This window comes from Mya arenaria, chromosome 9 (assembly GCF_026914265.1).
Source record: "Mya arenaria isolate MELC-2E11 chromosome 9, ASM2691426v1".
In the NCBI taxonomy this organism is placed as follows: Eukaryota; Metazoa; Mollusca; class Bivalvia; order Myida; family Myidae; genus Mya; species Mya arenaria.
This window is the reverse complement of record NC_069130.1, coordinates 27,999,176-28,023,492: the sequence shown is the minus strand read 5'-3', so window position 1 is coordinate 28,023,492 and position 24,317 is coordinate 27,999,176. Positions and strand designations below refer to the sequence as shown.

Genomic DNA, 24,317 nt, shown 5'->3' with positions numbered 1-24,317 from the left:
AGCTAAATGATTTCAAAAAACAGACAGCGCATGCTGGATCTACTTGATATTTTTTGTTTATTTTTACCGTATTGTTTGACACCGGATATGGTCACTTTATCGAATACACAGTGGTTACGTTCAACCAGTTTTCTTTTAAGAAACATAAAATAAATTTCTAATGTTGTGTAATGTTTAGTAAACAAGTGTAATCAAAGTATCCTGAAGCACTAGAAATCAGTGTTGTATAGCGTCCCAATTGTTTAATTGACTATAGAATATATAAGAAAACTCATAAGTGTTATTTGCCTATCATATGATAGTATCGGACATTGTTATGGTAGTTTGTAACCGTCAGCACCAGAAACATTTATATTCAGGGGGAAGTTGGTATTTAAAATCAATATATTCAGAAAACCATGCATAGGCCGTTAAATGGTGTTCATTTTCAATTAAATGATTAAAACGTTTTGTTACAAAGAACATTCCGCTCATCATATTCGTCGTGGAACTACGGTGGAGAATATCAACAGCTTCTTCTGCAGTTCATGAACTGGTCTCCAAGTTAGACTTTATCTTTTTAAATTGCATACATAATTATATTTATGGTAGGGCATTTTTAATAATACATTAATTTTGTAAAGGAACTATTTTTAACCGTTCTGAACACGTTTAACATTGAGACAAATTACCCATCAACTGGAAAGGTACATGTCAATACAGTGTACATCTCATAGTCTTCGAATTTCATTCCCGATTTGGACTTTACATACTTGCTATAAGCGGAACTCTTTATATTATTTATTTCCCCGGGCGTACTTAGTGGTTTAAGCCCGTATAGTAGATACACACGATAAGTATCATAGCAGCTGCAGATATTGCATAAAAGCAAACGCACGCACGCACGCACGCACACACACACACACATACATGCGCGCGCGCATACATTGTGCATTCAAAATATCCAGCTTTGTGCGTACATTTCAAAATACAAGAATACCTATTTTTGGCCAGTCCTAACTCGAAAGGAACTTAAACCAACCGTCCTATCCCATTAAAGGCCTAGTCTTTAAGGAATGTTTTGGATGATAAACCCCTGCTGTACACCACCTGTTAATTGCACTGGTGTCCCAGTGGGGGCCATTTCCTGTGTATTTCTTTATTGCCTTAGGGCCATTTAGGGTTGATACTTTTCGAGTAGACAAGCTTATTGTCTCACTAATACATATACTCAATAGGCATAGCTAATGTATTTATTAATTAAACCGAGTGGAAATAAATAATATACAAATAGGAGTGATAAGTTTTTAAATAGTTAAATAGCATGTATATTAAATCCATTTTAAATGCATGGTCACCATTGTTATATCCAAATTGAATGATGCGTTTTTGTTAAGTCATATTACTGAGCTATCATAATTATATAACATAACTATTATTCTTATAATATTCAAAGGCATTGTATTAAAATATTATTTGAAAACAACAACAACAAATAAACGATAGGATGTATTGTCGATTTCTACAATAAAATCTAAATATCTTCGCAGCTTGACACTCAGATCAGAGATCTGATAAACAGTACCAGGCAATTAAGATAAAGATCAATACACTGAAGCTGTGTACAATACACGGATTTGGAGGGATCACTAATAGGGGGCTTAAAGGCCTAGTTTAAGGAATGTTTGGCATGACAGTGCTCTGTTGTGCATCTCCTGCTAATTGCACTGATGTCACAGTAGGGGCAAATTTTCCTTTTTTATGTTTTTGGCTGAGAGCCATTTAGGTTCCATTTCCATAATAAAACCTCCAAAACAGATCGGGGATCTGATAAGACAATTAGGCAATTAGATTAAGATAAACACACAGAGGTAGTGTAAAATACACGTTTTTTTTTTTTTTTTTTTTTTTTTTTTTTTTTGGGGGGGGGGGGGGGGTTCACTTATAGAAGGATTAAACTAGGCCTTTTAATTCCAAGCATGTGTTCGCCCACCACGCCAGCATCCCGAAAACCTCACTACTGTTAAATATAGGTCAAGCAAGTGAATCTCCGAATTAACTGTATCAACCCTTCACAACCACAAATTGTCTAGACATACTGCCACCTCTTCACAACAACAAATAACGCGACATCCCCAAAACCACAAATGACGAAACACCTTTTTCAATGCATGTGCATACTGACTTTATGGCTCTTTAAATGGTGTTTAAGTCGGAAACATGCATTGCAGACTGAACAAACATATGGCTTCTCCCCTGTGTGTATTCTCATATGTCGTGTTTTATCACTTCTTTGTCCAAAGACCTTGTTGCACAAATCACACTGAAACCCGCTGAGATGTTTTCCTGAAGTCAAGGATATGTTTGATGCGTCGACATATAACTGATAAAGGGATGATTGGCAGGTGTCATCAACGTTTTCCACGGGGTTGTCTGAAATTGTAAGAACATCTTTTTTGATGAACACTCTGAAGTTGAAAAATAACTCAAATTGAAATAATTTAAAAAAAAGCCTATTGGATATTGATTATACTTTTCATGGCAGAACAAGTATATTTATTTTTCATTTTTCAGAACTAACTTGATTGGAAAACTATATACATTGTATTACAGTGCGTTAAAATAAAAGAGTGAACACTATTTGCTCGGAATGCTGAAATTGAAACCAAGTTTTGGTCTGTTTTATATAGACAAGAGCTGGTCCATAATCGCTCACCCACATCAAAGATTTGAAAAAAAGTTCATGGGAAATAATGCTTTTCATTAAAGAACAAGAATCTTTTTTTTCAGAAGTTACATGATTAGAAAACTACAAGAGTGTAACCACTACTTGCTCAAAATGCTAATGTATAAACCAAGTTCTGATCTGTTTTTTATAGATAAGAGCTGGTCCTTAATCGCTCATATTAGTAAAAGTTTGATAACTGTTAATTTGTTTGAGGTTTTAAAAAAGTTCATGGGAATTATGTTTTTCATTGCGGATGAAGTATAGTTTTGTTTTACAGAAGCAACGTGATTTGAATACTGTAAGTTACATAACGTTTGAAACACTAGTGTAAAAACTATTTGCTCAAAATGCTGATATATAAACCAAGTTCTGATCTGTTGTATATAGAAACAAGCTTGTTTTCAATAGTTAATACTTAAAAATTTGATAACTTTAAATGTGTTGGAGATTTTACAAAATCCGTTGGAACATGTAATGGAACCAAATATAAGCCTGCTCTGATAAGTCTATTACCACCTGACATTATTTGAAAGTGCTTTGCTGTGTAAAACTGTTGTCTCAATATACTAAGATTTATTTGTTTTTAAATTTTAATAATGATTAACTGAAAAAGTAGGTCAACAAGTCGTGATTAAGATCAAAAAAGTGTACTTTATGTGTGTGTGCATATTCTGTGTAGTTTGTTTGTATATATTGAATAAAATATGTTTAAATCAAACAAGTGTACTTTCAAACAAAACGGAAGTAGGTCATCTCAAAAGTCATCCAAATTCCCTACTGAAATGTATTTGCAATCAGAACATAATGTCGAACTTCATTTTCTAAGTTTCAAAAATAAGAAATTATGTCGTCAAAGGTCAAGGTCAATGACAATTTTAAAGAACCCGGCTGAAATGTATTTGCAATCAGTACACAATGTCGAACTTCTTTGCTGAAGCTTCACAATTAAGAAATTATGTCGTCAAAGGTCAAGGTCAATGACAATATTATAATCTATAAACTGTACAACAAGTATTAATTTGATTGCTGTATTGAAGCTCTCCTGTCAGGAGCATTAAATGTCACCTTGACATTTGTCTTACTGACCCCAAAAATAAGAAGCCATCTTCTGACCATGTCTAACGTGCAAACCAAGTTTAAATACACATCATTTACCCGAATTCAAAGGTGAATAATCTAAAACGGAAGTGTGAGGACATGGACGACGATTACGCCGGGCAAAGTTTATATATGTGTCTGCAATGTTCTGCAGGCAACAACAAATAAAGGTCAAAATGTTAGAATCTAATTCATCCAAGGAAAGAGAGTTGCAGAACTGTGTACATGGTACAAGGATAGCGTATGTTGTCTGTTTCATAATCTTCATTTTGAGCAATGAATGACGTAGTTATACTCGTATGTGCTATGTTAACTGTTTAATGCCTCTTTATTCATGCCGGTATTATACACGTGTCTGTGTTGTATTTTTATTCAAGAATAAACTAACTTATAGATCAATACCAGCGCAATGTTACACATTTCATATATCATCACAGGTGGTTGATAAAATATCTTGATATGTTTTTGTCAAAAATAACTATATTTTCAAGAATTTCAACACGAATCTTCAATACTGGAAAATGGATAGTGTCATCCACGTACCCAAAAAGAAAAGAAATAAAATTGTAACTATCATTTTTACATTTATAACATTTATCTTACGTATATTATCGAAAATCAATCCACTCATAATAATCCACAATCATTTAAATTTTAGAATTTATTTAAACACAAGTAGATTATGCAAGAATGAAAGTGTACATCAGAAAAAGGTGATCATAAGAGCTCATTTATAAGCACCCCTTACATGGGTTTGTTAATCTAAAATTAGAATTCCACGAATCGAATGTGTAGCCTGTCTGGAGCGCCCGTTTTTTTCTGGTAAAAGACACCATGACCTTCGACCTTATGACCCTAAAATGAATAGGGATCATCTACTGACTATGCCAATGATCAAACCAAATTAGAAGACTCAAAACATAGACGTTTAAAAGTTATTGATCAGAGACAAAAGCGCCTGTTATTTTTGTAGTAAAGGTAACGATGACCTTCACCTTTAAATATACTGACCCCCCCCCCCCCCATATTCAATACAATCTACACTCTCTTTAAAACGTATTAATCTAAATGAAGTTTGACGACAACGCGGAAAAATTAGTCCGCCATGCTTCCCAGGCGACACAAAAATACAATGAAAAATTTAAAAACTGAAAGTAACAATGACCTTCACCTTTAAATATACTGACCTCCATATTCAATACACCCTACACTCTTGTTAAAAAGTTATAAATTCAAAATTAAGCTTGACGACAACGCGTAAAAATTAGTCTGCCATGCATCCCAGGCGACACAAAAATACAAGGAAAATGTTCAAAACTAAAAGTAGTTTCTTTCTATTTAATACAAAATTGTTGTATAAAATAGTAGGATGCAGCATATTCAGCTTCTCCTGGGTTAAGAGGTAAGAAAGTTGAATAGAACTATTTTAGCTTCCTTCCAAACATTTAAAATTAGGTCAGACAAGACCAAACAAATTATTTCTCAATTCAAGCCTTACATATAACATCAAAATGCATCATGTTTTGACAGAAATTATAAACAAAACTTTAAGCACATTTGTCCAATGCTGCTTTCCATTATAACAAAAACAAAATTTCTAATCATATTATATTGAACTAAAGTTAGGTTCCCTGCTAACATTAAATCTTGGATCAATGTAGGACTTCATTATATTTTCAATTATAATCTGGCCTTTCTTTAAAACTATATCTTACTTTTACTATATCGTGCTTTAAGGGCCTTCCACAGTGCAAAAGCGGGTGGGGAAGGCAAAAAAATAAAATAAAACGTTTCAACAAGTCATGTTCAACAAGTCATGTTTTATTTAGTTTTGAGCAAGATTTTTCATGAGTAAAACAAACATCCTTTGCAACATGTTTTAAGGTAGTAATGAGTTGGCCAAATATTACCAAGGAAGATATCCGATTTTGGATCAAAAAGTATTTGCAATATTTCAAAAAAGTCTGTCGACAATAGAACTATGTTGTTTTGTGTCAAAAAGCCCCAGACTACCTTATCAACAATGTCTTGGTTGTTCTTGGTGATATATTTACAAATAAGGATATTCACAATAATTAATTTCCTGGTCACAAAAATGCAAATGTCTTTCTAAACATAGCTCCAATAACCAACAAAAGAGGTTGTTGGTTAGGTAATACTGACTTTTTTGACAACAAAACATTCATTTTGTTTAAAGGCATTTCAAGAAAAATGCAAATGCTTAATGATTGGGAATCTGAAAAAAAATATTTTTCGTAAAATTTGCTCAACTCCTAATTACAGCTAGACATGTTGCAACAGATATATGTATTATGCTTTTTAAAATTGCAACTCAAATTCTAAAAAAATGATTTTTAAAGCATTTTTTGTTTTGGTCTATCATACAAGTTTCACACTGTGAAAGGCTTTTAATTTAATAAATTTAATAAGTTATTGAAAAATACAAGAAACAACTTAAAGTCTCAATTTAGCATTATTTTAACACTAATGAGTAAAATGTCACTGGAACTTTGATAAAATATTTCTGTTCATATCAATAACACGTCATAATATATCCTCATCATTGATTAACTTCTTATCATTCTCCAGTACATGTTTCGTTCAATTCTAAATGTCCAGCCACGTGCACCCTTAAATGAGTACTCTGGGTGAATCCTTTACGGCAATAGCGACATACAAACGGCCGCTCCCCAGTGTGAATTCGAACATGTCGTTTTAAATCGCCTTTAAACGTAAAACATTTGGCACAGTATTTACATCCAAAAGGTCTTAGTGGATCTGAGGACATGAAACCATGTTCTACCATGACATCAGAGACATCTTTCTGCCTTCTTTTGTGTTGTATTTGCATCTTAACAAAAGAAGCCATATAATTTCTTTCCTCTGATAACAAGCTCGGGTCAGCAGTTACGTCCCTTGCTAATTCCTGAATTGTTTCCCTTGCTGAGGTATTTATGTTGCTTCTTGCATCTGTCTGTAAACCAGTCAGCTCTGGTACATGTATCTCATTATCTGAAATATTTAGCACTCAGTCAGTTTCACTCTTTGTTTCCAAGTCTTAAAAGTACCATCTATGTTCTTCATATTCCTTTCAAAACACATACTGTCATTTTCGTTTTCATTACTTTTCAACAAGGTAAAGTACAGCTATAACAGAAATGATGACGCTTCCTTATCCCCAAGTACATTATATATTTTCCGGTTGAATATATAAATAAAGATATTACACTATTAACAGAAAATTTAAATGTGAAATATTATTACATGTTACTCTCAAGACGAATACAAACATGTACATGTAGCTCATGGCTAGCAAATAATATTTTACTTCACAGTGGTATTAGAACAATTGTTCTTAAACAGTGTAAGTAGTTCACTCCACAAACTTCTCACTACAGACCACCTGCCAGAGTAGAGTAAGGCCAACCAACCAATCAACCAACTAACCAATCAACCATACAAATATATAACCGTGCCTTCAAACTTTGTATTTAGATGGTGTAAAAAAGTTATGTGGTGTACATACAAATAATTATATTAATATAGAATGGCTAATATTAACACCTCTATTACACTTCCTTATTTAGACACATGTTGCTTCAATCCAATTAATATGCGGTTGAACACATCATCTTCAGAATGTGTCGCATCTTAACAAAAACAGCACATGTGATTGGTTAAATGATCATAGTAAAATGTGTGTGACGTCGATGAAACTAGTGATGTCATTGATACCAGCGATGTTCAAACAACCGATGTCATTGATACCAGCGATGTTCAAACAACCGGTTTTACCTATATTTGATAATCATTAAAGATTTACTAATCAGCGTTGTTGAATTTTCCCCGATACATTAAATGATTATGCAAATAATAGATTCAGATATAAGGATGAAATATTTTTCGGTTCATCTGCAGTGTTATTTTTCGACCCCATCCCCCTCCTAAAAAAGTGTACATTTTTCCCGCCTACCCAGGTATACCCAGGTACAAAAACCGCCTTAAAAAATACATAAATTTTTAATTATTTTTTGAGGAGCATTGGTCACTTAATTGCAAATGTATCAGTATAGTGCCGAATATGTCGAAGGTTTGATGAATAAAAGGTTTGAAATCCAAGTTGTACATTATTCATATTATACATGAATCATGATAGTATCTTCCCCCTTTTTGCCGAAACAATGCTGACTTTTTCCACTTTTAATAGGGCCCCACCATCATTGTCTAAAAACTGGAAAAAAACACTGATTCAGGTATGGAAAACTTTGGTCAGTGCACGAATAATCATGAAGTCTTCACTAAGCGTGCACTGCCCAAATGTTTAAAGACAGTGACACTAATGAATCACAGTTATAAAATACTCATGCCTTGTTATCCACTATATACTAGTTTTGTTTATATTGGTGTGTATACCAGCATTGCAGTACTTTAGTGTCTTACTATTCAGCTCCTATATATCAGCACTGTGTAGAGTGTTTGCAAAGTGAGGAGTTTATTGGTTTGAAATTATTCAAAAGGTACGAATAAAAGTGTTGGGATCGGTTCCAATTTTACTATCGATAATCCGTTCCACTCAAGTAATCTACATTGTATTATCGATAGTACAATCGGTTTTTCTGTATACTAGATAGTACCTGAATTGTTTTATTCATGTACAGTATTAAACTCTAAATCATTATTTGCATATATATTTTTTAAGTTATTAACGAGTTGTTGTATAAAAAATTGTTCATTTTCTTGCTCATTGTGACTTTCATCAGCCATTTTATTAAAGATTACATCTAATCACTTACAAATATTTCTTAAAAAAAATTGTATTTAAAAAAAAATATATATTTAAAAAAAAAAAAATTTTTTTTTAATAATCGATTATAACCAAATACCATCGATTGTTGCCGATTACAGGCCCAACCAATCAATTTTCAATTATAATCGATCATTGGAACATAACTAACAAATGAAACTTGTCACTTGTTTGTCACACTTGCTGTTGCTAGAAACAACTATGCACTAATATATCAATGCCCATAACTTAAGCTTTCAACAAACAAGAGGCCCAAAAGGGCCTATGCTCTACTGGCATGGCCTTTGTGGTCAAATCAATCCAGAGCATGTATGTATAGGTAAAAGGCAACAGACATATACTTTGTTTTGTGTTTGGGTTACCTGAAAACGTAGCACGTTCAACATCTGAGCCCAGAAAGTATTGTAAGCAGATTAGTTGCATGAACTATTTTAATATGTGCCAAGTAAAAGTCATCCGACAAAAAAAAATGCTTTCAAAACTGTACTCATAGTAAAAATTTCTGTAGTTTTAAAAGTTAAAAAAGTTGGTCAAAGTCAAGTGCATCCTAGGACAACATTGATCAATTTGAACAAACATTCACTATCAATTGTGCTGAGATGAATGCACGAACACACAAAAAGATTTTCAAACCTTTCCAGATTTATGTTTACCAAACCTGTGAACCCTGGGTGTGGCTAGTAATGACACCAGGTGCATAACTTAAACATTCACAACCAATTTTGTTAAGATGAATGTGCAAACTACAGAGCTTAAAGCTAAAAAATGGCCTTTGGGCTTTCAACAAGAACAAGGCAGAGTAATTCACAAAATCAACTGCAGAAGCAAAAAGCAAATTGTCTCTCAAAATCCTCGACTTGCAAATTGTCTCCCTTAACTCTAGACTTGAATTTACATGTACATGTAAACTTGGCTAAAAATAGAATTCACTCATGCAGACCTGGCTAAAAATAGAAAGCATTTCTTTAAAACTTTCATGGCCCATAATCTAGGCATTTATGGACGGATCTGGCTGGTTTTCGAAAGCAACCGAGCTCTAATGGAAATCTATATACTGTACAAGTTTCATCGAGATACAATCAAAACTGAAGACTGTATTGTGTTCAAAAGCAATTGTTTACAGACGCACGACCGCACGGACGCACGGATGCACATACTACGTACACATTACCATCGCATAAGTTCTTCTGGCCTTTGTCAGTAGAGCTAAAAACAGGCGAAAGTAAAAACTGTTAATGTTTGCTCATTCGCGCCCTTGCTTGAAGTTGCTTCTCTGGAATAGGGATGCTGGATAGAGCAATAAATCATTGAAAGTCACTTACTGTACATTGGCATACTGTGGTCAGGATCATTTCGACCTTGTCCATCGTCTTGACTACCATTACCCTGGAAACCTGCGCTTGGATTCAGTTCAATCCTGAACATCTCAAGGTCATTATCTTCCTCTGGTTCAACCTTTACAGCCAGATTGTCAAAGCTAGCATTTTGCGAATCGTTTGTATTCGTTGCATACAAATTAGATGTATCTGTTGCATTCGAAGTACCAAAACCATTCGGCTCACTACCAACAGAACTTTCTAGGGAAAGCTCGGATTTAAAGGGAAGATCAGATTCAGTTGAAGTCAAGGGTGCATTGTTGTTTGCTGTAAAAGTTGCTGACTGGAATATCGGACTAGTATCATGTAGCTTTTTCTGATTGTGATGAGATTTTGTATTGGTTGGTCGAGAGAGGGGGTTGTAACGAGGCCATTTGGGCGAAGTGGCATTGTGGACAGTGTGTTTTGGACTGGCGTTGTATTCTGGATATGATACTTTCGCCTCCATTATCTTTGGTTGATGGTGAACTGAAATTATAATATGCCAGTCAGTTCTTCAGTAAAAGTAAGTTTGCAAACATAAATTGATGACAAAGATCCCTTGTAAATAATAATAACAATATTGTGTTTTATTGCAATAACTGTGTATCTGCAAACTGCACTTGAGCAATGCAGTCTAATACCAAGTCCCTATTTACAACTTTTTACATAATCATTTTTTTAACTCAGATTTTGGCAAATTCTGTCAGGCGACACCCAAGGGTCATTGGTCAAAATCACTTGTATTTGGTAAATTTAAAATACTGTGGGACAAATAGAGTGTCTCCACAGAACAGTTATTTCAATAAGTTCTCACTTTTGATACAGTAACCAAGGAATTGGGACTTCATATCTTCTCGTCCATCAAGGAAGCCCTTCCCTGTGGCCGTGCCAAGATGGGAGATAGTGCCGTCATTAGCGCTAGCTGTCAGGATTATTGACTCTTCTCCTGTATTGCTGCACAGCTGTTCTAGCTAGAAGCAGAAAATAATAGTAAAATGTATTAAAAAGTAAGGATCAAAATGAAAACCAAATACCATAGTCTGACAAGAAGATAAGATTGAGACTTCATTTATATTTAATAGGGAAAAAAATGGTTTTGTGTAGGATACATCCTTTTCAAAAACAGTTATGCACCAGTCATTTGTAACCACGGCCCCCCAGGTACGGGGAATAGCGGGGACTTTGACTTTCGGTCCAGCCAACCCCGGCTAAAATCCCCACCCTGCAGGGATAAACAGATGGTAAAATCCAAGCCAAATGCCCCCGCACCCCAGGTACCCTAGGTATATGCCCATTGTTACCATGTATATTTTAATTGAACCTACTAGGGGATAAAAGGACTAGTCTTCTTGTTTTAAACGTTTCTTGTTTATTTTTCAACGTACGCTATTTCATGATTCGATCGATTGACTTTTCTTAACAATAAACCGGTTTGAAAATGGTAATGGTTACATACAACTATATCTGTTACTATATCTCTTCAGCACACCCATTCCCCGCTATATTTAAAGCGAAGACAAAACCACTGCATTCACCTGGCACTGCCGGGCCACCTGAAAGGTAAAAACACTGCCCATTTCCGTGGTTACAATTGACTAGTGCAGTAGGGTAGGTACATGTAGGCTAATTTTGTTTTATTTTTTATTTCCCCCCAAGTCCAGGGAATAGAGGGAACTTTGAATTTCGCTCCAGCCAACCTTGGCTACAATCCCCACTCTGCAGCAACGATCAGATGGTAAAATTCCCGACAAATGACCCCGTGCCCCAGGGACCCAAGGTAAGGCCAATTCCCCGCTATATTTAAAGCGAAGACAAAACTACCACATTCACCCGGCACTGCGGGGCCACTAGTCATTCTAAAATGCCGTCCAGGCTTTTTTTTAATGATGGTTAGCCTGTTCCAGGCTACATCAGTAAAAAAAAAAAGCCTGGACGGCATTTTAGAATGACTACGGGGCCACCTGAAAGGTAAAAACACAGCCCATTTCACCGGCTATCCCCGGTATACAATTGACTGGTGCATAACCTTCTCAAGTTCTGTATACAGCTTTAAAAGTTTTAACTAAATTTCAAAACACACTTAAATTATACAGTACACTCCACGCGGAACTACCACTTTCCTCGGTGACTCGGAGGCGTTTTTAATTTATCGCGGATTTCCGCCGAGTACGCAACCTTTTTCCTCGCTAAATTTCGCCGAGTTGCACCGAGTTAATCATTTTCTATGGAGGGTTTTATTGCCGGTAGCGCCGGTGATCGTATCGATTTATTGACCTAATCGCGGAACTCCGCGTGTTGTGCATATCTACTACAGTACATTGCTTCTGTTAAAACAGTATTAAATAATTAGATAATTAATTTTTCAAAGTACAGTAAGTTTCTTTTTAAAAACAATTATCGAAAATTTCCATATCAATATTCATCAGCATCGTCTAACAACTGTTGTTTTTCACATTATGTAATTAAAAGATAGCGTTCGTTTGTGTTTGTTATTGTTATCTTTCTCTTACTATATATTAAGGTGTTGAGAACTTAAATTAGATTGGAGTAATGAAGGTGTTGAGAACTTTGTAAGTGTGATAATTTTTCGATAATTTTTCGGTCTTTTTTTCCTAATTTGCATTTTACCTGACTTATTAATTTATCCGTACTTATCAATGATTCTAAACTTATTTATTACGCATATAAGTGTAAATCCTTTATCAAGTTCATTAAAATCCCATTAAACACCATTTTATACATGCATTGAAATGAATAACACATTCTATCGGCTTCAGATCAAACAGTCACACTGTGTGACGTCACATAACTCACAGTTTTACCCACGAGGATCTCATGGAGAGCATGTATATTGTTATGCAGGATTAATGTGTCTGAGTGGTGTTTTCGAATGTAACTGGAGTATTGCATTTCCAACTTTAATTCATCACATTAATTAGTTACCTATATCATTGAATGTGTTGACTTTTATTGATGATTCAATAAGTATACCTGTACATTATTGCTTCTTACAGTCTATAAGTGTGGTATAAGTTTGTTTTACAAAAATGTCATGTCTTTGTTTTCTTAATCCCTTGATTGCCCTTGTTATCTATTTAATCCTCCAATAAATATTTCACACTTTCTCTTTCTACATGCAATACATCGTTTAAGATGGGTATTTACTAATTAACTTGTCACAGTGGTGTACTATACGGTTAGGTAATCTAGCCAGGATAAAAGATGAAAATCAATAATCTTCGTCTGTGAAACTTGGTAAGTGTGAAAGTTACGATTGATGTTCTTTGGGTGTCCGAAAATTAGGTACGCGAAATAAATTATTTTTATAAACAATTACGGGTGTAGCAAAAATTATCAAATAAATTAAACAAAATTAGATACAGTGGGAGATTCTTATCGGTTTTCCTCCGAGTTTCGCGGTGTTTTTACCTCCGAGTAACGCGGCGATTGTAATTATATGGTCCACTGATCAGCCTTGGTGGGTGAACGAGTAAAAACGCCGAGGAAAGAGGATTATGATCAATTGGATGTCGTGTCCGCGATGACCGAAATCCGCCGAGGAAAACGGAAAGTGGTAGTTCCGCGTGGAGTGTACTGTACTTATTTTTTTTTCTTTTAACCAACTGACTGTCAAAAGGTAGGGGTGCCCATGTTGTATTTAGGGTATGGTTACCTGAACAAAAAGTTTGTTTTAGGCAGAGGAAACATCTGATATGGGCTGTTTAGTCTGTAAAACTATTTAAAGATTTAGCAGAACACAAAAGGCAATATTTGGTTTTAAGACTTACCAGCATCTGAATTTGAGACTTCAAAACAGATTTAAGAATGGCCTTATATCCTGGGATGTCTTTCAACATTTCTAAATCGACAGCCATGTTTAAAGCACTTGGGAATTGACGCTAACGTGGATTTATGTGCTGTAATTTGTTTTGTTGTTAATTTAATTTTGATTGACTGCCTCCTTTGTTTCTATCTGAAGAGTTACATACCAACCTAAAGAAAATAAAAGGTACTTAATATATGGGGCTACATACCACTAATGTTTGTTTTTGGGTAGTTGGTCTACGCAACGTTACTTCCCTTTTGATAATCAGTGAATCCAGATATAAGTTATCAAGCACTGATATTACCTGTGGAAGGTATTAGTCTAATAAAATCAGTGAAATGCAATTATAGAGAATCAAAATTCAACTGATATCTTTAATTATAATTCAGTACTTCTTGGCAGACACCTTGGAGAGCGTCCTACATGTATGTTAAAGCTTGTAAAAATTATGCCATGCCAGACGTCTTAAAATTAACATAACAAAATGTCCAACATGTATAAAGACTGTAAAGGTGACATACAAGAAATATAAAAAGGAATCCGATGTACGTCAAGCTGTGCTCCAGCCAGAATTTGAATAGGGTTGGGTGCTAAGTCTGAAAGGCACTTTTGATGCGAATTAAATGAGTCTTTATGGGACACTCGCAATTGTCAAAGTTCATTTTATATTGTGTACGTGTTGTAACTTTTATCTTTACTTTAGTGATAAAAATATGTTGTTTTTTTTTCTTCTTTCTGAAAATTGACAAGACAATATTTCCAATGAATATCAAATATTGTTGGAAACTGTAAGGGAAACCAGGTTGTATTCAGGTCGTCACACAACGACCATCTTCAACTTCAAAAGAATATCGATATACTCAAAAGATGGGTAAAAGGTTTTTTATTTGCTTAACTCGAAGAAAAATACACCCGTCTCCTTTTCCGTTTGAAACAATATACTACCAACGTGTCCCTAGTGATTCCATACTTAGGAATGACCTTTATGGAAGACATGAAGTATAAAGAACATAATATGTAAAAAGTCAAATCTACAAACATATTCTTCAGACGAAACTTGAGACACTGTCCAAAACCATGCAGGAAAACTGCCTACTTTGTATTTTTACGTCCCAAACTCGAATACGGCATTCTTATGTGGGGTCCTTATACTTAAACTGAAACCAACTATCTTGAAAAAATCCAGAGATCCGCTGCATGTACAATGGTGGTTAAGGGGAACGTACCGGCTATTTACACGCGAGGCTACCGCACTCCTGGGGCTCAGGGTCATAGGCTTAATGGTTTAAAGATCATATCAGTTAAAAAGTAGAAAAATATATCTGTAATAATTAAGTGTTTCAAACCAGTGTATTCAAAATTGGATAACATCAAACATTCCTTGCTATACCTCACATTTTAGAATATAACTACATCAAGCCTCAGCAACGTACCCAAGTAATTGTTTGCACAACAAGGGAAAAGGCGTTTACATTTAATATTACTTCAAGCGCAAAACATACTCGATAGCGCCACCACTAGGGCAACAGCGCCACCACTTTCATAAATATGTGCATTTTTCCTTTTTAAGAAGTGCCTATCAGTTTTGTTGTGTTCCGGCATAGGTACTATACATAACAGTTATGTTTGCATGCGTGAGAATGTTCTTACGGGGTGTATAAGCACCGAAATGTACTTGCTATGCAATCAGATCTCAAAATATGCGCAAGTCCGATTCGGGAGAAAAGCTCCCGACACGAGTTTGCACAATATTGAAACGAAATAGTAACCAGCCTACAGTAGAAGGGTTCTTACACGGTACCACATTCTCCGATTTTCGAAATATATCCGTTAAATGAAATTATCAAATAAAATATAAATCATACTCACGTTTGTTCATGTAAACATAGGGCACAGCTCCACCACGGAAGTGCCGACAGCTCTTTTTCTTTGCACCAGCGTAAAGTGGTGGAGCTGGCGTTTAGAGGCCGTGAGAAAAGTAGTATCTAAATGTTTCCAGTCAACATTTTTTAACGTTTAATAATGTATTCAACGAGCTTGTTTCAAAAGTTAAACTTAATCATGTATACAACGAGCTTCTTTCAAAAGTCAAACTTTAATGCTTTAAAAAGTTTATTACAATTCAAAAATGGTAAATACAATCATACAAGAACAAAACGACCATATGAAGATGTACCATATGAAGAGTCACACATGAACAGTTTGGTATTGAACTCAAGAGAATATGTTTGGTAATGAGCGCAGATAAACTGTTTGGTAATGAGCGCAGATAAACTGTTTGGTAATGAGCGCAGATAAACTGTTTGGTAATGAACACATACGAGCTGTTTGGTAATGAAGTGATGTACCTTCATACAAGCAAGTACTCCATGTTAATTGCAATAAATTATTGACTTGGAGTGGATAAAAATATGTTGGGACACATTACCTGGTACATTTTAAATGTTTTTATCAATGCTTAGGACTTACCAAGTGTTACTTTCTAAAAATAAGTCAAATTAAATATTTAACATTTGAAGAAATTCAATTAACCATAGACATTAAATAGATGTGACACTGAAGTTATAATGTGATTTCAACAGTAAACACAAGAAATATTGCGATGGCAATAGGAGTGCCAACAACTCTGTTCATGTTCAATATTTGAAAATGTAAGATTGTACCGCAGCCATATCAGCCACAATTATGAGCGTTCAGGGATACTTTTTAATCATTTAGGCATTTCTAATGTATCCCTGTCCTGCATCGGGACAAGTACAAAAATCATCCATTTAGATGGACCAATTCATGCCTCTAACAGTTTCACAAAAACAAATTCATCAAAAATGTGTCAGATTATTTTTAAATCAATTTCACGTAATAATGTCTAGAATTCCTTCACCTTTTTATTCATTTTGAAACCATCTTGCAAAATTCAATTTTCAAAAAAGAAATTATTTCTTTTCAGAAATATTAATTAAAAAAGTGATCATTTGAAACACTTGTAAATAAGATGCGCACATTTTGTGCAACAAAGCTTAAAATCTTTCATGATCTTTTATAACTACTAAATAACATCACATTCTTTTAGTGCCTTTTCACACTAAAACGTAACAGATTTAGGTATTTTTCACCAGGAAATTGTCACAACAAGAGTAACAATTATGATCAAGTAAGTTCAGCCTCATTTCTGATGTATTCGCCAATGTCAGCCTGATGGAAGCACACAAGTGTCATTGGGTCGGTGTGTCGACACTCCTGGGTGGACTTTGCTGCCACTCCAAACCCCTGGAATGGAGAGGAAAAAAACCTTCATTTCACCCATAAACTCTTTGGTGTTTGCTTTTTTGTGCTGGCAAATAAAGGATTTTCAAATTTACTGTTCTATAATTTTACTTAGATCAATTGTGACGGAGGCACCAAAAATAGTCGCATAGAGTATATTTCAGACAGCCTATTTTTTTCACCGGGGCATACTTGTTTAACTAGTGCAAGACGTAAAAGTTGGCATATACTTGGTGCATTTTTATGTGGGCCCATGACAATTGAAGATTTTCAAATTTTCTGTTCATTAATTTCGAAAATTGATTCTGACGAATGTCACAGCAAATACCAAAGAAGATAGGAATCACAGCAAATACCAAAGAAGATAGGAATCAAACCGAAAAATAGAGCAAGCTGCAGGTGATGTACGCCTGCTCCATTTTCTGCACATCGCAAAAATTGCAATCTTACAAATACTAAGTGAGTAAAAAGGTAGAAGCTTTCCAGCAACCAAAGTCGTCATAACAATGTGTCCTGTGGAATAAGGAACTTAGATTGAACTTAAAATTAAGATTAGAAACAGAGTGTTTTGATTTGCCTGTATATTTAGCTGACCAATGGGTTGAATGGAATCACTGAGGCATGTCCAAGGATAAGGATGAGATCAATATTGAATACTGGCCGAGTAGTCAAATACATTAGACAGTCATTCATATAAATACAGTGTTTTTAACCCCATCATTTTGGGCCTTTATGATTGGGAACAATTCATCATTTCACTTTAATTTTGGAAATTCAATTTTGCCAACAATGAACAAAAATGCTTAAGAATGAAAAAAGGTATTTGTTTTCTTAAAAATAACTGTTAAAAAGAATATGGGGTCCCCAGGCATCCAGAAATTACATAACTGTACATTTGATAGGAAAACCTTTAATAACAAGAACAAGGATGGTTTCTATTCTTTGTAAAAAACACATTTTTGTATAACACAAATCGCATAAGCCTACCAATGGTATATCTCCCATACTGTAGACCACTACCCCCTGGTACTGGGATGTATTTTCTGTAATTCTGCCGAGACCGGACTTCATTACGTGGTGACCATACACAAACTGTTGCTCCGCGCTCGGCTTCAACCATACCTTAAACTGTAATGGTGTAACAAAATACAATAGCTTTTGATGTACAAAAATTTGAAAGCTTTAATGCAAAAGAAAATGTTCAGCTTAGTAACTAACCACAGATTATTTTTTTTCATTTCTGCATTTTAAATGATCATTTTCCTATTGATCAAGGTGAACAACTTGTGTTTATGCCCTGCTATTATAAATCACTTCTGGAGAAATGGTCATTTTATTACAATTATATGCAAAATAAAACAAAGCTTATATTTGTACAACAATTTGTTATCTGTAATCATAGAAATAAGCTAAAAAAAAAAAACCTTCACAAAATTAAAGCAGTATACAGTACTCTTTTATAACGATAGTCACACCAGTCACCGACTTAAGATGGAAGTCCAACAGTGTAGTTAAAATAAACATACATTCCATCAAACCTACCTTAGCATATGGTGCTAAATAATCTAGAGCTGTTATTTGAAGCCGAAACTTTTCCGTCTTTGTGAACTTTCCAAAGCATGTACCAAAGCTGACCAGGTTCGGTCTGGCAATGTTTTCAGCTCGCTTCATGAGTTCTTCTCTGGAAAATAGATTGACACATATCATAAGCGCAACTAAAACAGAACAAAATGTTCTGTAGTTTCTGAAACCATTCAACTAACTTATTTTTACAAAGATTACCCATGAAACAAAGTTATAACAACAATAAACATAACAACACTACTGTTCATATTACTCCACGCAGTTCGAGCAACTCAGTGGGATTTAAGCAAGGGAAAAGTGGCAGACCCTTTATTAGGCAAAAATAGCGCTGTTTGGCAAAAATGGGAAAAATACTAAATGTCCAACTTGTTTTCAAACCTTTTATTTAACAAACCTATCGACATATTCATGAATGGCACTATATTGCTACATTTACCTAATGTTAAAAAATTAATCCTCCCAAAAAGGGCCGAAAAACACACTGGGATTCTAGTAGTTTACTTGAAGTCTTAAACAATGAGATGGTGAAACAACAGAAAACCTTGTCAAGAAACATGCTGAACTACCTGACATAGTAGACCCTGTCCTTGTGAAGTCTGAAACAGTAAGAGCCATCAGGTCTGTCCAACAGCATCTTGATATTCTCACCGATGCTGAAAATAGATGTACAAGAGTGGTCCAGAAGTCAAGTAATGGCCATTGAACATTAAAAACTACAGGAACAAGCCAGTAGTCAAAAATGTAAATATAAACCCTGTTTAATGGGACATGGACAGGGCCATAAATACACAGATTCTCCAGATTCAATTTTTGATCCTATTTATTTTCCAAAACGAAATACTGCAATAAACCTTAAAATCAAATATCAGATGTAAACAGTCAAATCGAAACCAGAAATGTGACCTCATGTTTTTTTTATCAAATTCACATGGTCAAGCGCAGAGACTGTTTAATCAATTGTATGTTGAGATAATTCTTCACGAATCCAAGAAAACGAATTATGTATTTTTACTTATTTCATTACTATTAATTCAATTATTTAAATGTTGCTAATAATTCATAATGTATTAAAAGCTGGTTATATATGACCTGGTTCCCAACTTCTTCATAAATGAATTGTGCAGCAGTGAGTGGCTGGGATTAGGTGAAAGAACACTGTTATGATAATCGAGCGGATCAAAGTTTAACGTCTTTGAAAGTAATTTTGATTGGCTGCAAAACTAGCTCATGTTTAATCAATGTTACCTAATTTTGTTCAAAATTTTTGTTGAATATGTAGAGAGAGTTATTTTTGCACCGGGCAAGTAGAAGCTCAGGTTCACTCGTCCTGCAGGGCAAGAGACCTAAAACAAGTTTTTTGAGACCTGTGACAAAATATGTATCAGAATAGCTTCATCACTAAATGATAGGAAGCCAGATTACTTATACTTCTGCTTGACATAAACAATTGTAAGTAAAATACAGAATTTGAGCAAGCTCAAAAAGGATTTAGACAGTGCATGGATTGCTGTAATTTTGACCATTGAATAAGTGTGTGCTTCCCAAACAAGAAGTTGTGGATTTGAGCCCACCATAAGAACATTCGTTTTATTTCTTAGAAAAAAACATTGGTACTGGCTTTTACCCAGGGAAAAGACTCAAGAGCGACTCGTATCAGCTTAAGCTGTCTTCTCAGCCGAGCTGAATGAAATTTGTATTTAATCTATTCAAATAAGGCCAATTAAAACTTGTTGCTAGTTTTTCTTTTTTTATATAGGGGCGGGGGAGACATTTTATTTTTATGAAATTAAGTTAGTAACAAGCTTTACAAAAACACCATCATCCGTACGAGGGCCTTAATATGTCAACCTTTAATATGTAATAAAAGTCTTAGAATATATTGGATATTTTTTTCCGTGGAATTTTTGGTTAATATATTGGTTTTCATGATTAATGATCATGACCCAATGTTTTTTGGTCTTGAAATTACTTTTAAAATTATGTTTTTATCATATACATATGGATATTATTCATTCATTTTTTTGTAAGGGGGCAGGGTGGCAATAAGGATAGGTTCTGTCAATGTGAATACCTAACCTCAGTATTAAACTTTTAATTTCATTACATTTAAATCTTTCATTTTTATTCAATACATATGTCATGTAAAAGTCATTATTATAATAGAGAAATAAAATCAATATTACAATTTCAGTTTCACAGATCTATTGTAATGTTCATGGAATAATGTAGTCCGGAAAATAATCATTTCTGTTTTAGTGAATTTTATAGAGTATTTGATGTTCGCTTTATCGCTATGACTTCTTTATGATGATTTCGTGTATTTAATACTTATGTTATGGTTTTAGTATTAAATGTCTAAATTTAGCTAGTAAATGATTAATTAATACGAATAAGTTGTATTCTTAATAGTTTTCTACGTTTTCGTATGTTTGATAAACTTGACACCCCTACTCTGTAACTTTAGTTATATATAATGGTTTCACCCTTAGAGTTTGTTAAGAATGGACCATTCCATTCTGGTCACGTGATGTTAGGGTATATAATAAGCGAAAGGCATAGAAATAGTTAGTCAACCGCCTCCGTGGCCTTGTGGTTAAGCGTCCGCCTACGGAGCGGGAGGTCGTGGGTTCGATCCCGGGCCGCGTCATACCGAAAGACGTTAAAAGCTGGTACAAGTAGCTCCCTTGCCTGGCGCTTGGCATTTAAAGGGTAGTGCTTGGGAAAGTGGTGTACTCAGTACTGGTCCTACCCAGGAAAGTTGTATCCCGTGTATCGGTGCTTTACACCGAGCACGTTAAAGAACCAAGAAGTCTCTTCGCAAAGAGCTAGGGTATCGCACCCGGATTTCTTGTATCTCACTCTGTTTCTTCAAGTCTTCCAATGCTGTCACTTCTATCTCATGTCACTTATGGCATTCAAACACAATTTAAGTCGTGATGGCGTCACGGCGGGGTCAAGCCATAATGCAGCCAATGGGCGCGGGCAGACCTTGATAAACTCAAATAAACAAACAAAACGAAATAGTTAGTTCGTGTCTCGACGCCGATGTGAGAACATCAAGTTAATAATATACAGGGAAGCTTTGAAGTATCTTTTTGTACTGTTTAGGGCGGGTTCTGAACTATTGGAGGCTAGGAGAATTAAAGTAAAGCATTGCGCTACAGCTTCTAGTTTCCAGGTTCGGACATCCGTGGGGTTTCTTTTTGGCCTCTTAGTAAGCCTGGATCATTGCGATACAGACGGAACAGGGTCAATGGTTTGATTCCCCGTAAAAGCTATACATTTAGGACTGTGGGTTTCGCTGATATATTGTGATTGGTTTATAAGCGTTTTGTATGCTGGTCCTGTTTGAAGTTATAGCATAGGTGTTGTAGTGTTTCTGTTTGTGCGTTTTTGGTTTTGGCATAATTAAACATTGATTCTTGAAGAATAATAATTATTTCTCCAATCATTGGTTTTGTAAGCAATCTTTGTTAATCACTTGTATATATTACTGATTTCATACTTAAATTTTGGGACAATGCAGTCCGAGAATAGGTTTATAGTTTAATTAAAGGTAGCATGTCAGAGCTAGTTAGGGAAGAAACGTTACACTATATAATGTTTACCAATTTAAAATTGATTAAATAAAAATAACGCAAAAGGAAGGTATCATTAAAAAATAAGACGTTCATAGACTTTTTTAATTTGACAAGATTTTTTACGTTTCTAAGACGTTGAAAGTAATGCAATAATACGAAAACTGTGATTGATACGTTGTAGTATATCTACTCAAGAACTAGTCATTAAAAAAAAAGCCTGGACGGCATTTTAGAATGACTACTCAAGAACATGTCAATTATTACATGGTGCCGCGAAATAACATGACATTTCCATATTTCTCAATTTGCTTTGCCAATTTAAAACATAAGTAAACGTAAAATATAAGACGCACTATTTTGATAATTTCTCGAAGAATGTTCGAGTTTCATCTTCTGTCAACGGCCGCATTATTGGTTGTGATAATGTTTGTTTACAATTTCTTCTGTTTCACGTGTGCGATCAATCGACTGGTTTTAGATTTTAATAAGCATGGCAGACAACACTTCCTTAAGGAAATAACTAAATATCCTACGCAGTGACCTCCCCATAACAGCGTGTGCCCCTACGATTTTAACGATGTTTAACGATGTGCATCTTCATGAATTTCTTCATAAATGCTTCATGCCAGTTATGGGGTGTAAATAGCCTCCCATATCAATAATTGCTGTTTCTTAGGCAGTCATTCTCGTATGTTTGTAACAGAGCGATGATGCTAGGCGTTAGATTTACGTCTGTCCGATGCATGCAGAATGAGAATGCAGGCAGTTTATTCCCTGTTTTCAGTACGTTTCAATCGTGTATGTTTTCTTCCATACTAACGCTTTAAGAAAAATGATTTTTCGGCACAAAACATCTATTTTTAACGTAAATATGAAAACCTGTGATTTGATCCTTTGTCTGCACTCTTATATCACTGGTTCTCAGACATGTACGAAAAAATGCTCATTCTTAGTCAAATATAATAAAAAAAGTTGTCAAAACTTTAAGAAAACAAAGTCACAAATAAGCTAGTTTTCCGGTACACCATTGTGTGTCGTGTCATACCGCCCACGCTGGTTCGTTCGGCTGGATAAAGGGTCTGCAGAGACTTGAACAAGACTCACGTTGAGGTATTGAACAACTTCGTGTTGGTGTAAGGCGCGAGTTACTACTTGTGCGCAAGGTGAATTTGGACAGTTCTGACAAAAGACCCCGTTTTAAATTCCATCCTGTCAGAGTACTATATGCTACCTCCAATACAGCACTCCGCAGCACTGGCAACGGCGACTACTTGTTTAATTCATTCTTGACGAGTCTTGTTGGTGATGAGTCAAGAAGCCATGAGCTACGTTACCGATGCTGCATAGAGATGGTGACCAACAGAAACAAAAAACTGTCTGTGATCAGTCCAGAATAAGACTTAGACCGTCTCCACTGTTCAAGAAGTGGGGAATGGGCTTCGATGTGGAACATGATGGCGTTATCAAATGTACTCAACATCAAAGTCAGTATCCCAACTTGAAAGGCTCCACTAATTACAATTAATTTCTTGAACATGAATACAGCCTTCCGTTGATCCCGACAAGCCTATCATAACACTTATGTGGACCAAAACAAATCCTCCGAGAAAGAACAGCTTCTTAACCAAACGAAAACTGGAATGGTCACCAAACCACTTCGTGCCGTTATTGCATACCACAGGTCCAATTGAAAAGATGGATCTGGATGCACAGGATATTGGCTCGATCTTCGGGTCCCCAAACAGCTGCCGTGATATGGAAGTTGACGAGCAAATTGAGATTGACAGCGATAATGAAATAGATGAAATCGAACGATTTAAGTCAATTCATAAACCTGATCTCTCAACTATTCAGGAATCACCCAAATCTGAACAAAACTCAGAAACTGATAATTGTACAGCCGAGATCTTGTGTACACCAAAGAAAGACAACACGTCTGAGCCTTGCGGTAGGCCTGAACACGACATTACGTCTGAGAACGACAAAGTGCAGGACGTAGAACAAATGTTTACTCCAAGATCACTCACAAAATTCATGGACCTTGATACAGCCTTAAACTTACATTAAGGTCCACACACCATTCTAACAGAAATTC

General features: G+C 35.2%; 2 protein-coding genes across 4 annotated transcripts; both read right to left on the bottom strand.

Moving 5' to 3' along the window:
• Positions 1–1,916: 1,916 nt before the first annotated feature.
• On the bottom strand, positions 1,917–13,930 carry LOC128203548 (zinc finger protein 394-like). 3 transcript variants are annotated; one of them, XM_052905005.1, is made up of 5 exons: positions 13,756–13,886; positions 11,424–11,520; positions 10,782–10,938; positions 9,932–10,453; positions 4,078–6,817 (listed from the first exon to the last, which is right to left on the bottom strand). In XM_052905005.1, exons 3-5 carry the CDS (start codon positions 10,813–10,815, stop codon positions 6,384–6,386), a joined length of 990 nt encoding a protein of 329 aa, XP_052760965.1. In that variant the 5' UTR covers positions 10,816–10,938; positions 11,424–11,520; positions 13,756–13,886; the 3' UTR covers positions 4,078–6,383. The 3 variants fall into 3 exon arrangements, with proteins under 3 accessions (XP_052760964.1, XP_052760965.1, XP_052760963.1); XM_052905004.1 differs by lacking the exons at positions 4,078–6,817; positions 11,424–11,520 and adding an exon at positions 1,917–2,412 and having other exon boundaries at positions 13,756–13,930; XM_052905003.1 differs by lacking the exon at positions 11,424–11,520 and having other exon boundaries at positions 4,085–6,817; positions 13,756–13,930.
• Positions 13,931–15,887: 1,957 nt separating this feature from the next.
• LOC128202845 (60S ribosome subunit biogenesis protein NIP7 homolog) lies at positions 15,888–22,704 on the bottom strand. Its single transcript, XM_052904001.1, has 5 exons — positions 22,576–22,704; positions 19,208–19,294; positions 18,600–18,738; positions 18,045–18,185; positions 15,888–17,060 (listed from the first exon to the last, which is right to left on the bottom strand). Exons 1-5 carry the CDS (start codon positions 22,629–22,631, stop codon positions 16,941–16,943), a joined length of 543 nt encoding a protein of 180 aa, XP_052759961.1. The 5' UTR covers positions 22,632–22,704; the 3' UTR covers positions 15,888–16,940.
• Positions 22,705–24,317: the final 1,613 nt, after the last annotated feature.

Bases quoted from the DNA above. Each gene is read 5' to 3' on its own strand.
- LOC128203548 (XM_052905003.1), bottom strand. From the start codon at position 13,842: ATGGCTGTCGATTTAGAAATGTTGAAAGACATCCCAGGATATAAGGCC. The intron at 10,939-13,755 runs GTAAGTCTTAAA...TTCTGCTTCTAG, and splicing joins AGTCTCAAATTCAGATGCTG to CTAGAACAGCTGTGCAGCAA. The intron at 10,454-10,781 runs GTGAGAACTTAT...TTATAATTTCAG, and splicing joins CCTTGGTTACTGTATCAAAA to TTCACCATCAACCAAAGATA.
- LOC128202845 (XM_052904001.1), bottom strand. From the start codon at position 22,631: ATGCGGCCGTTGACAGAAGATGAAACTCGAACATTCTTCGAGAAATTA. The intron at 19,295-22,575 runs GTGCGTCTTATA...ATCTATTTTCAG, and splicing joins TTCGAGAAATTATCAAAATA to CATCGGTGAGAATATCAAGA. The intron at 18,186-18,599 runs GTAGGTTTGATG...ACACCATTACAG, and splicing joins ATTTAGCACCATATGCTAAG to TTTAAGGTATGGTTGAAGCC.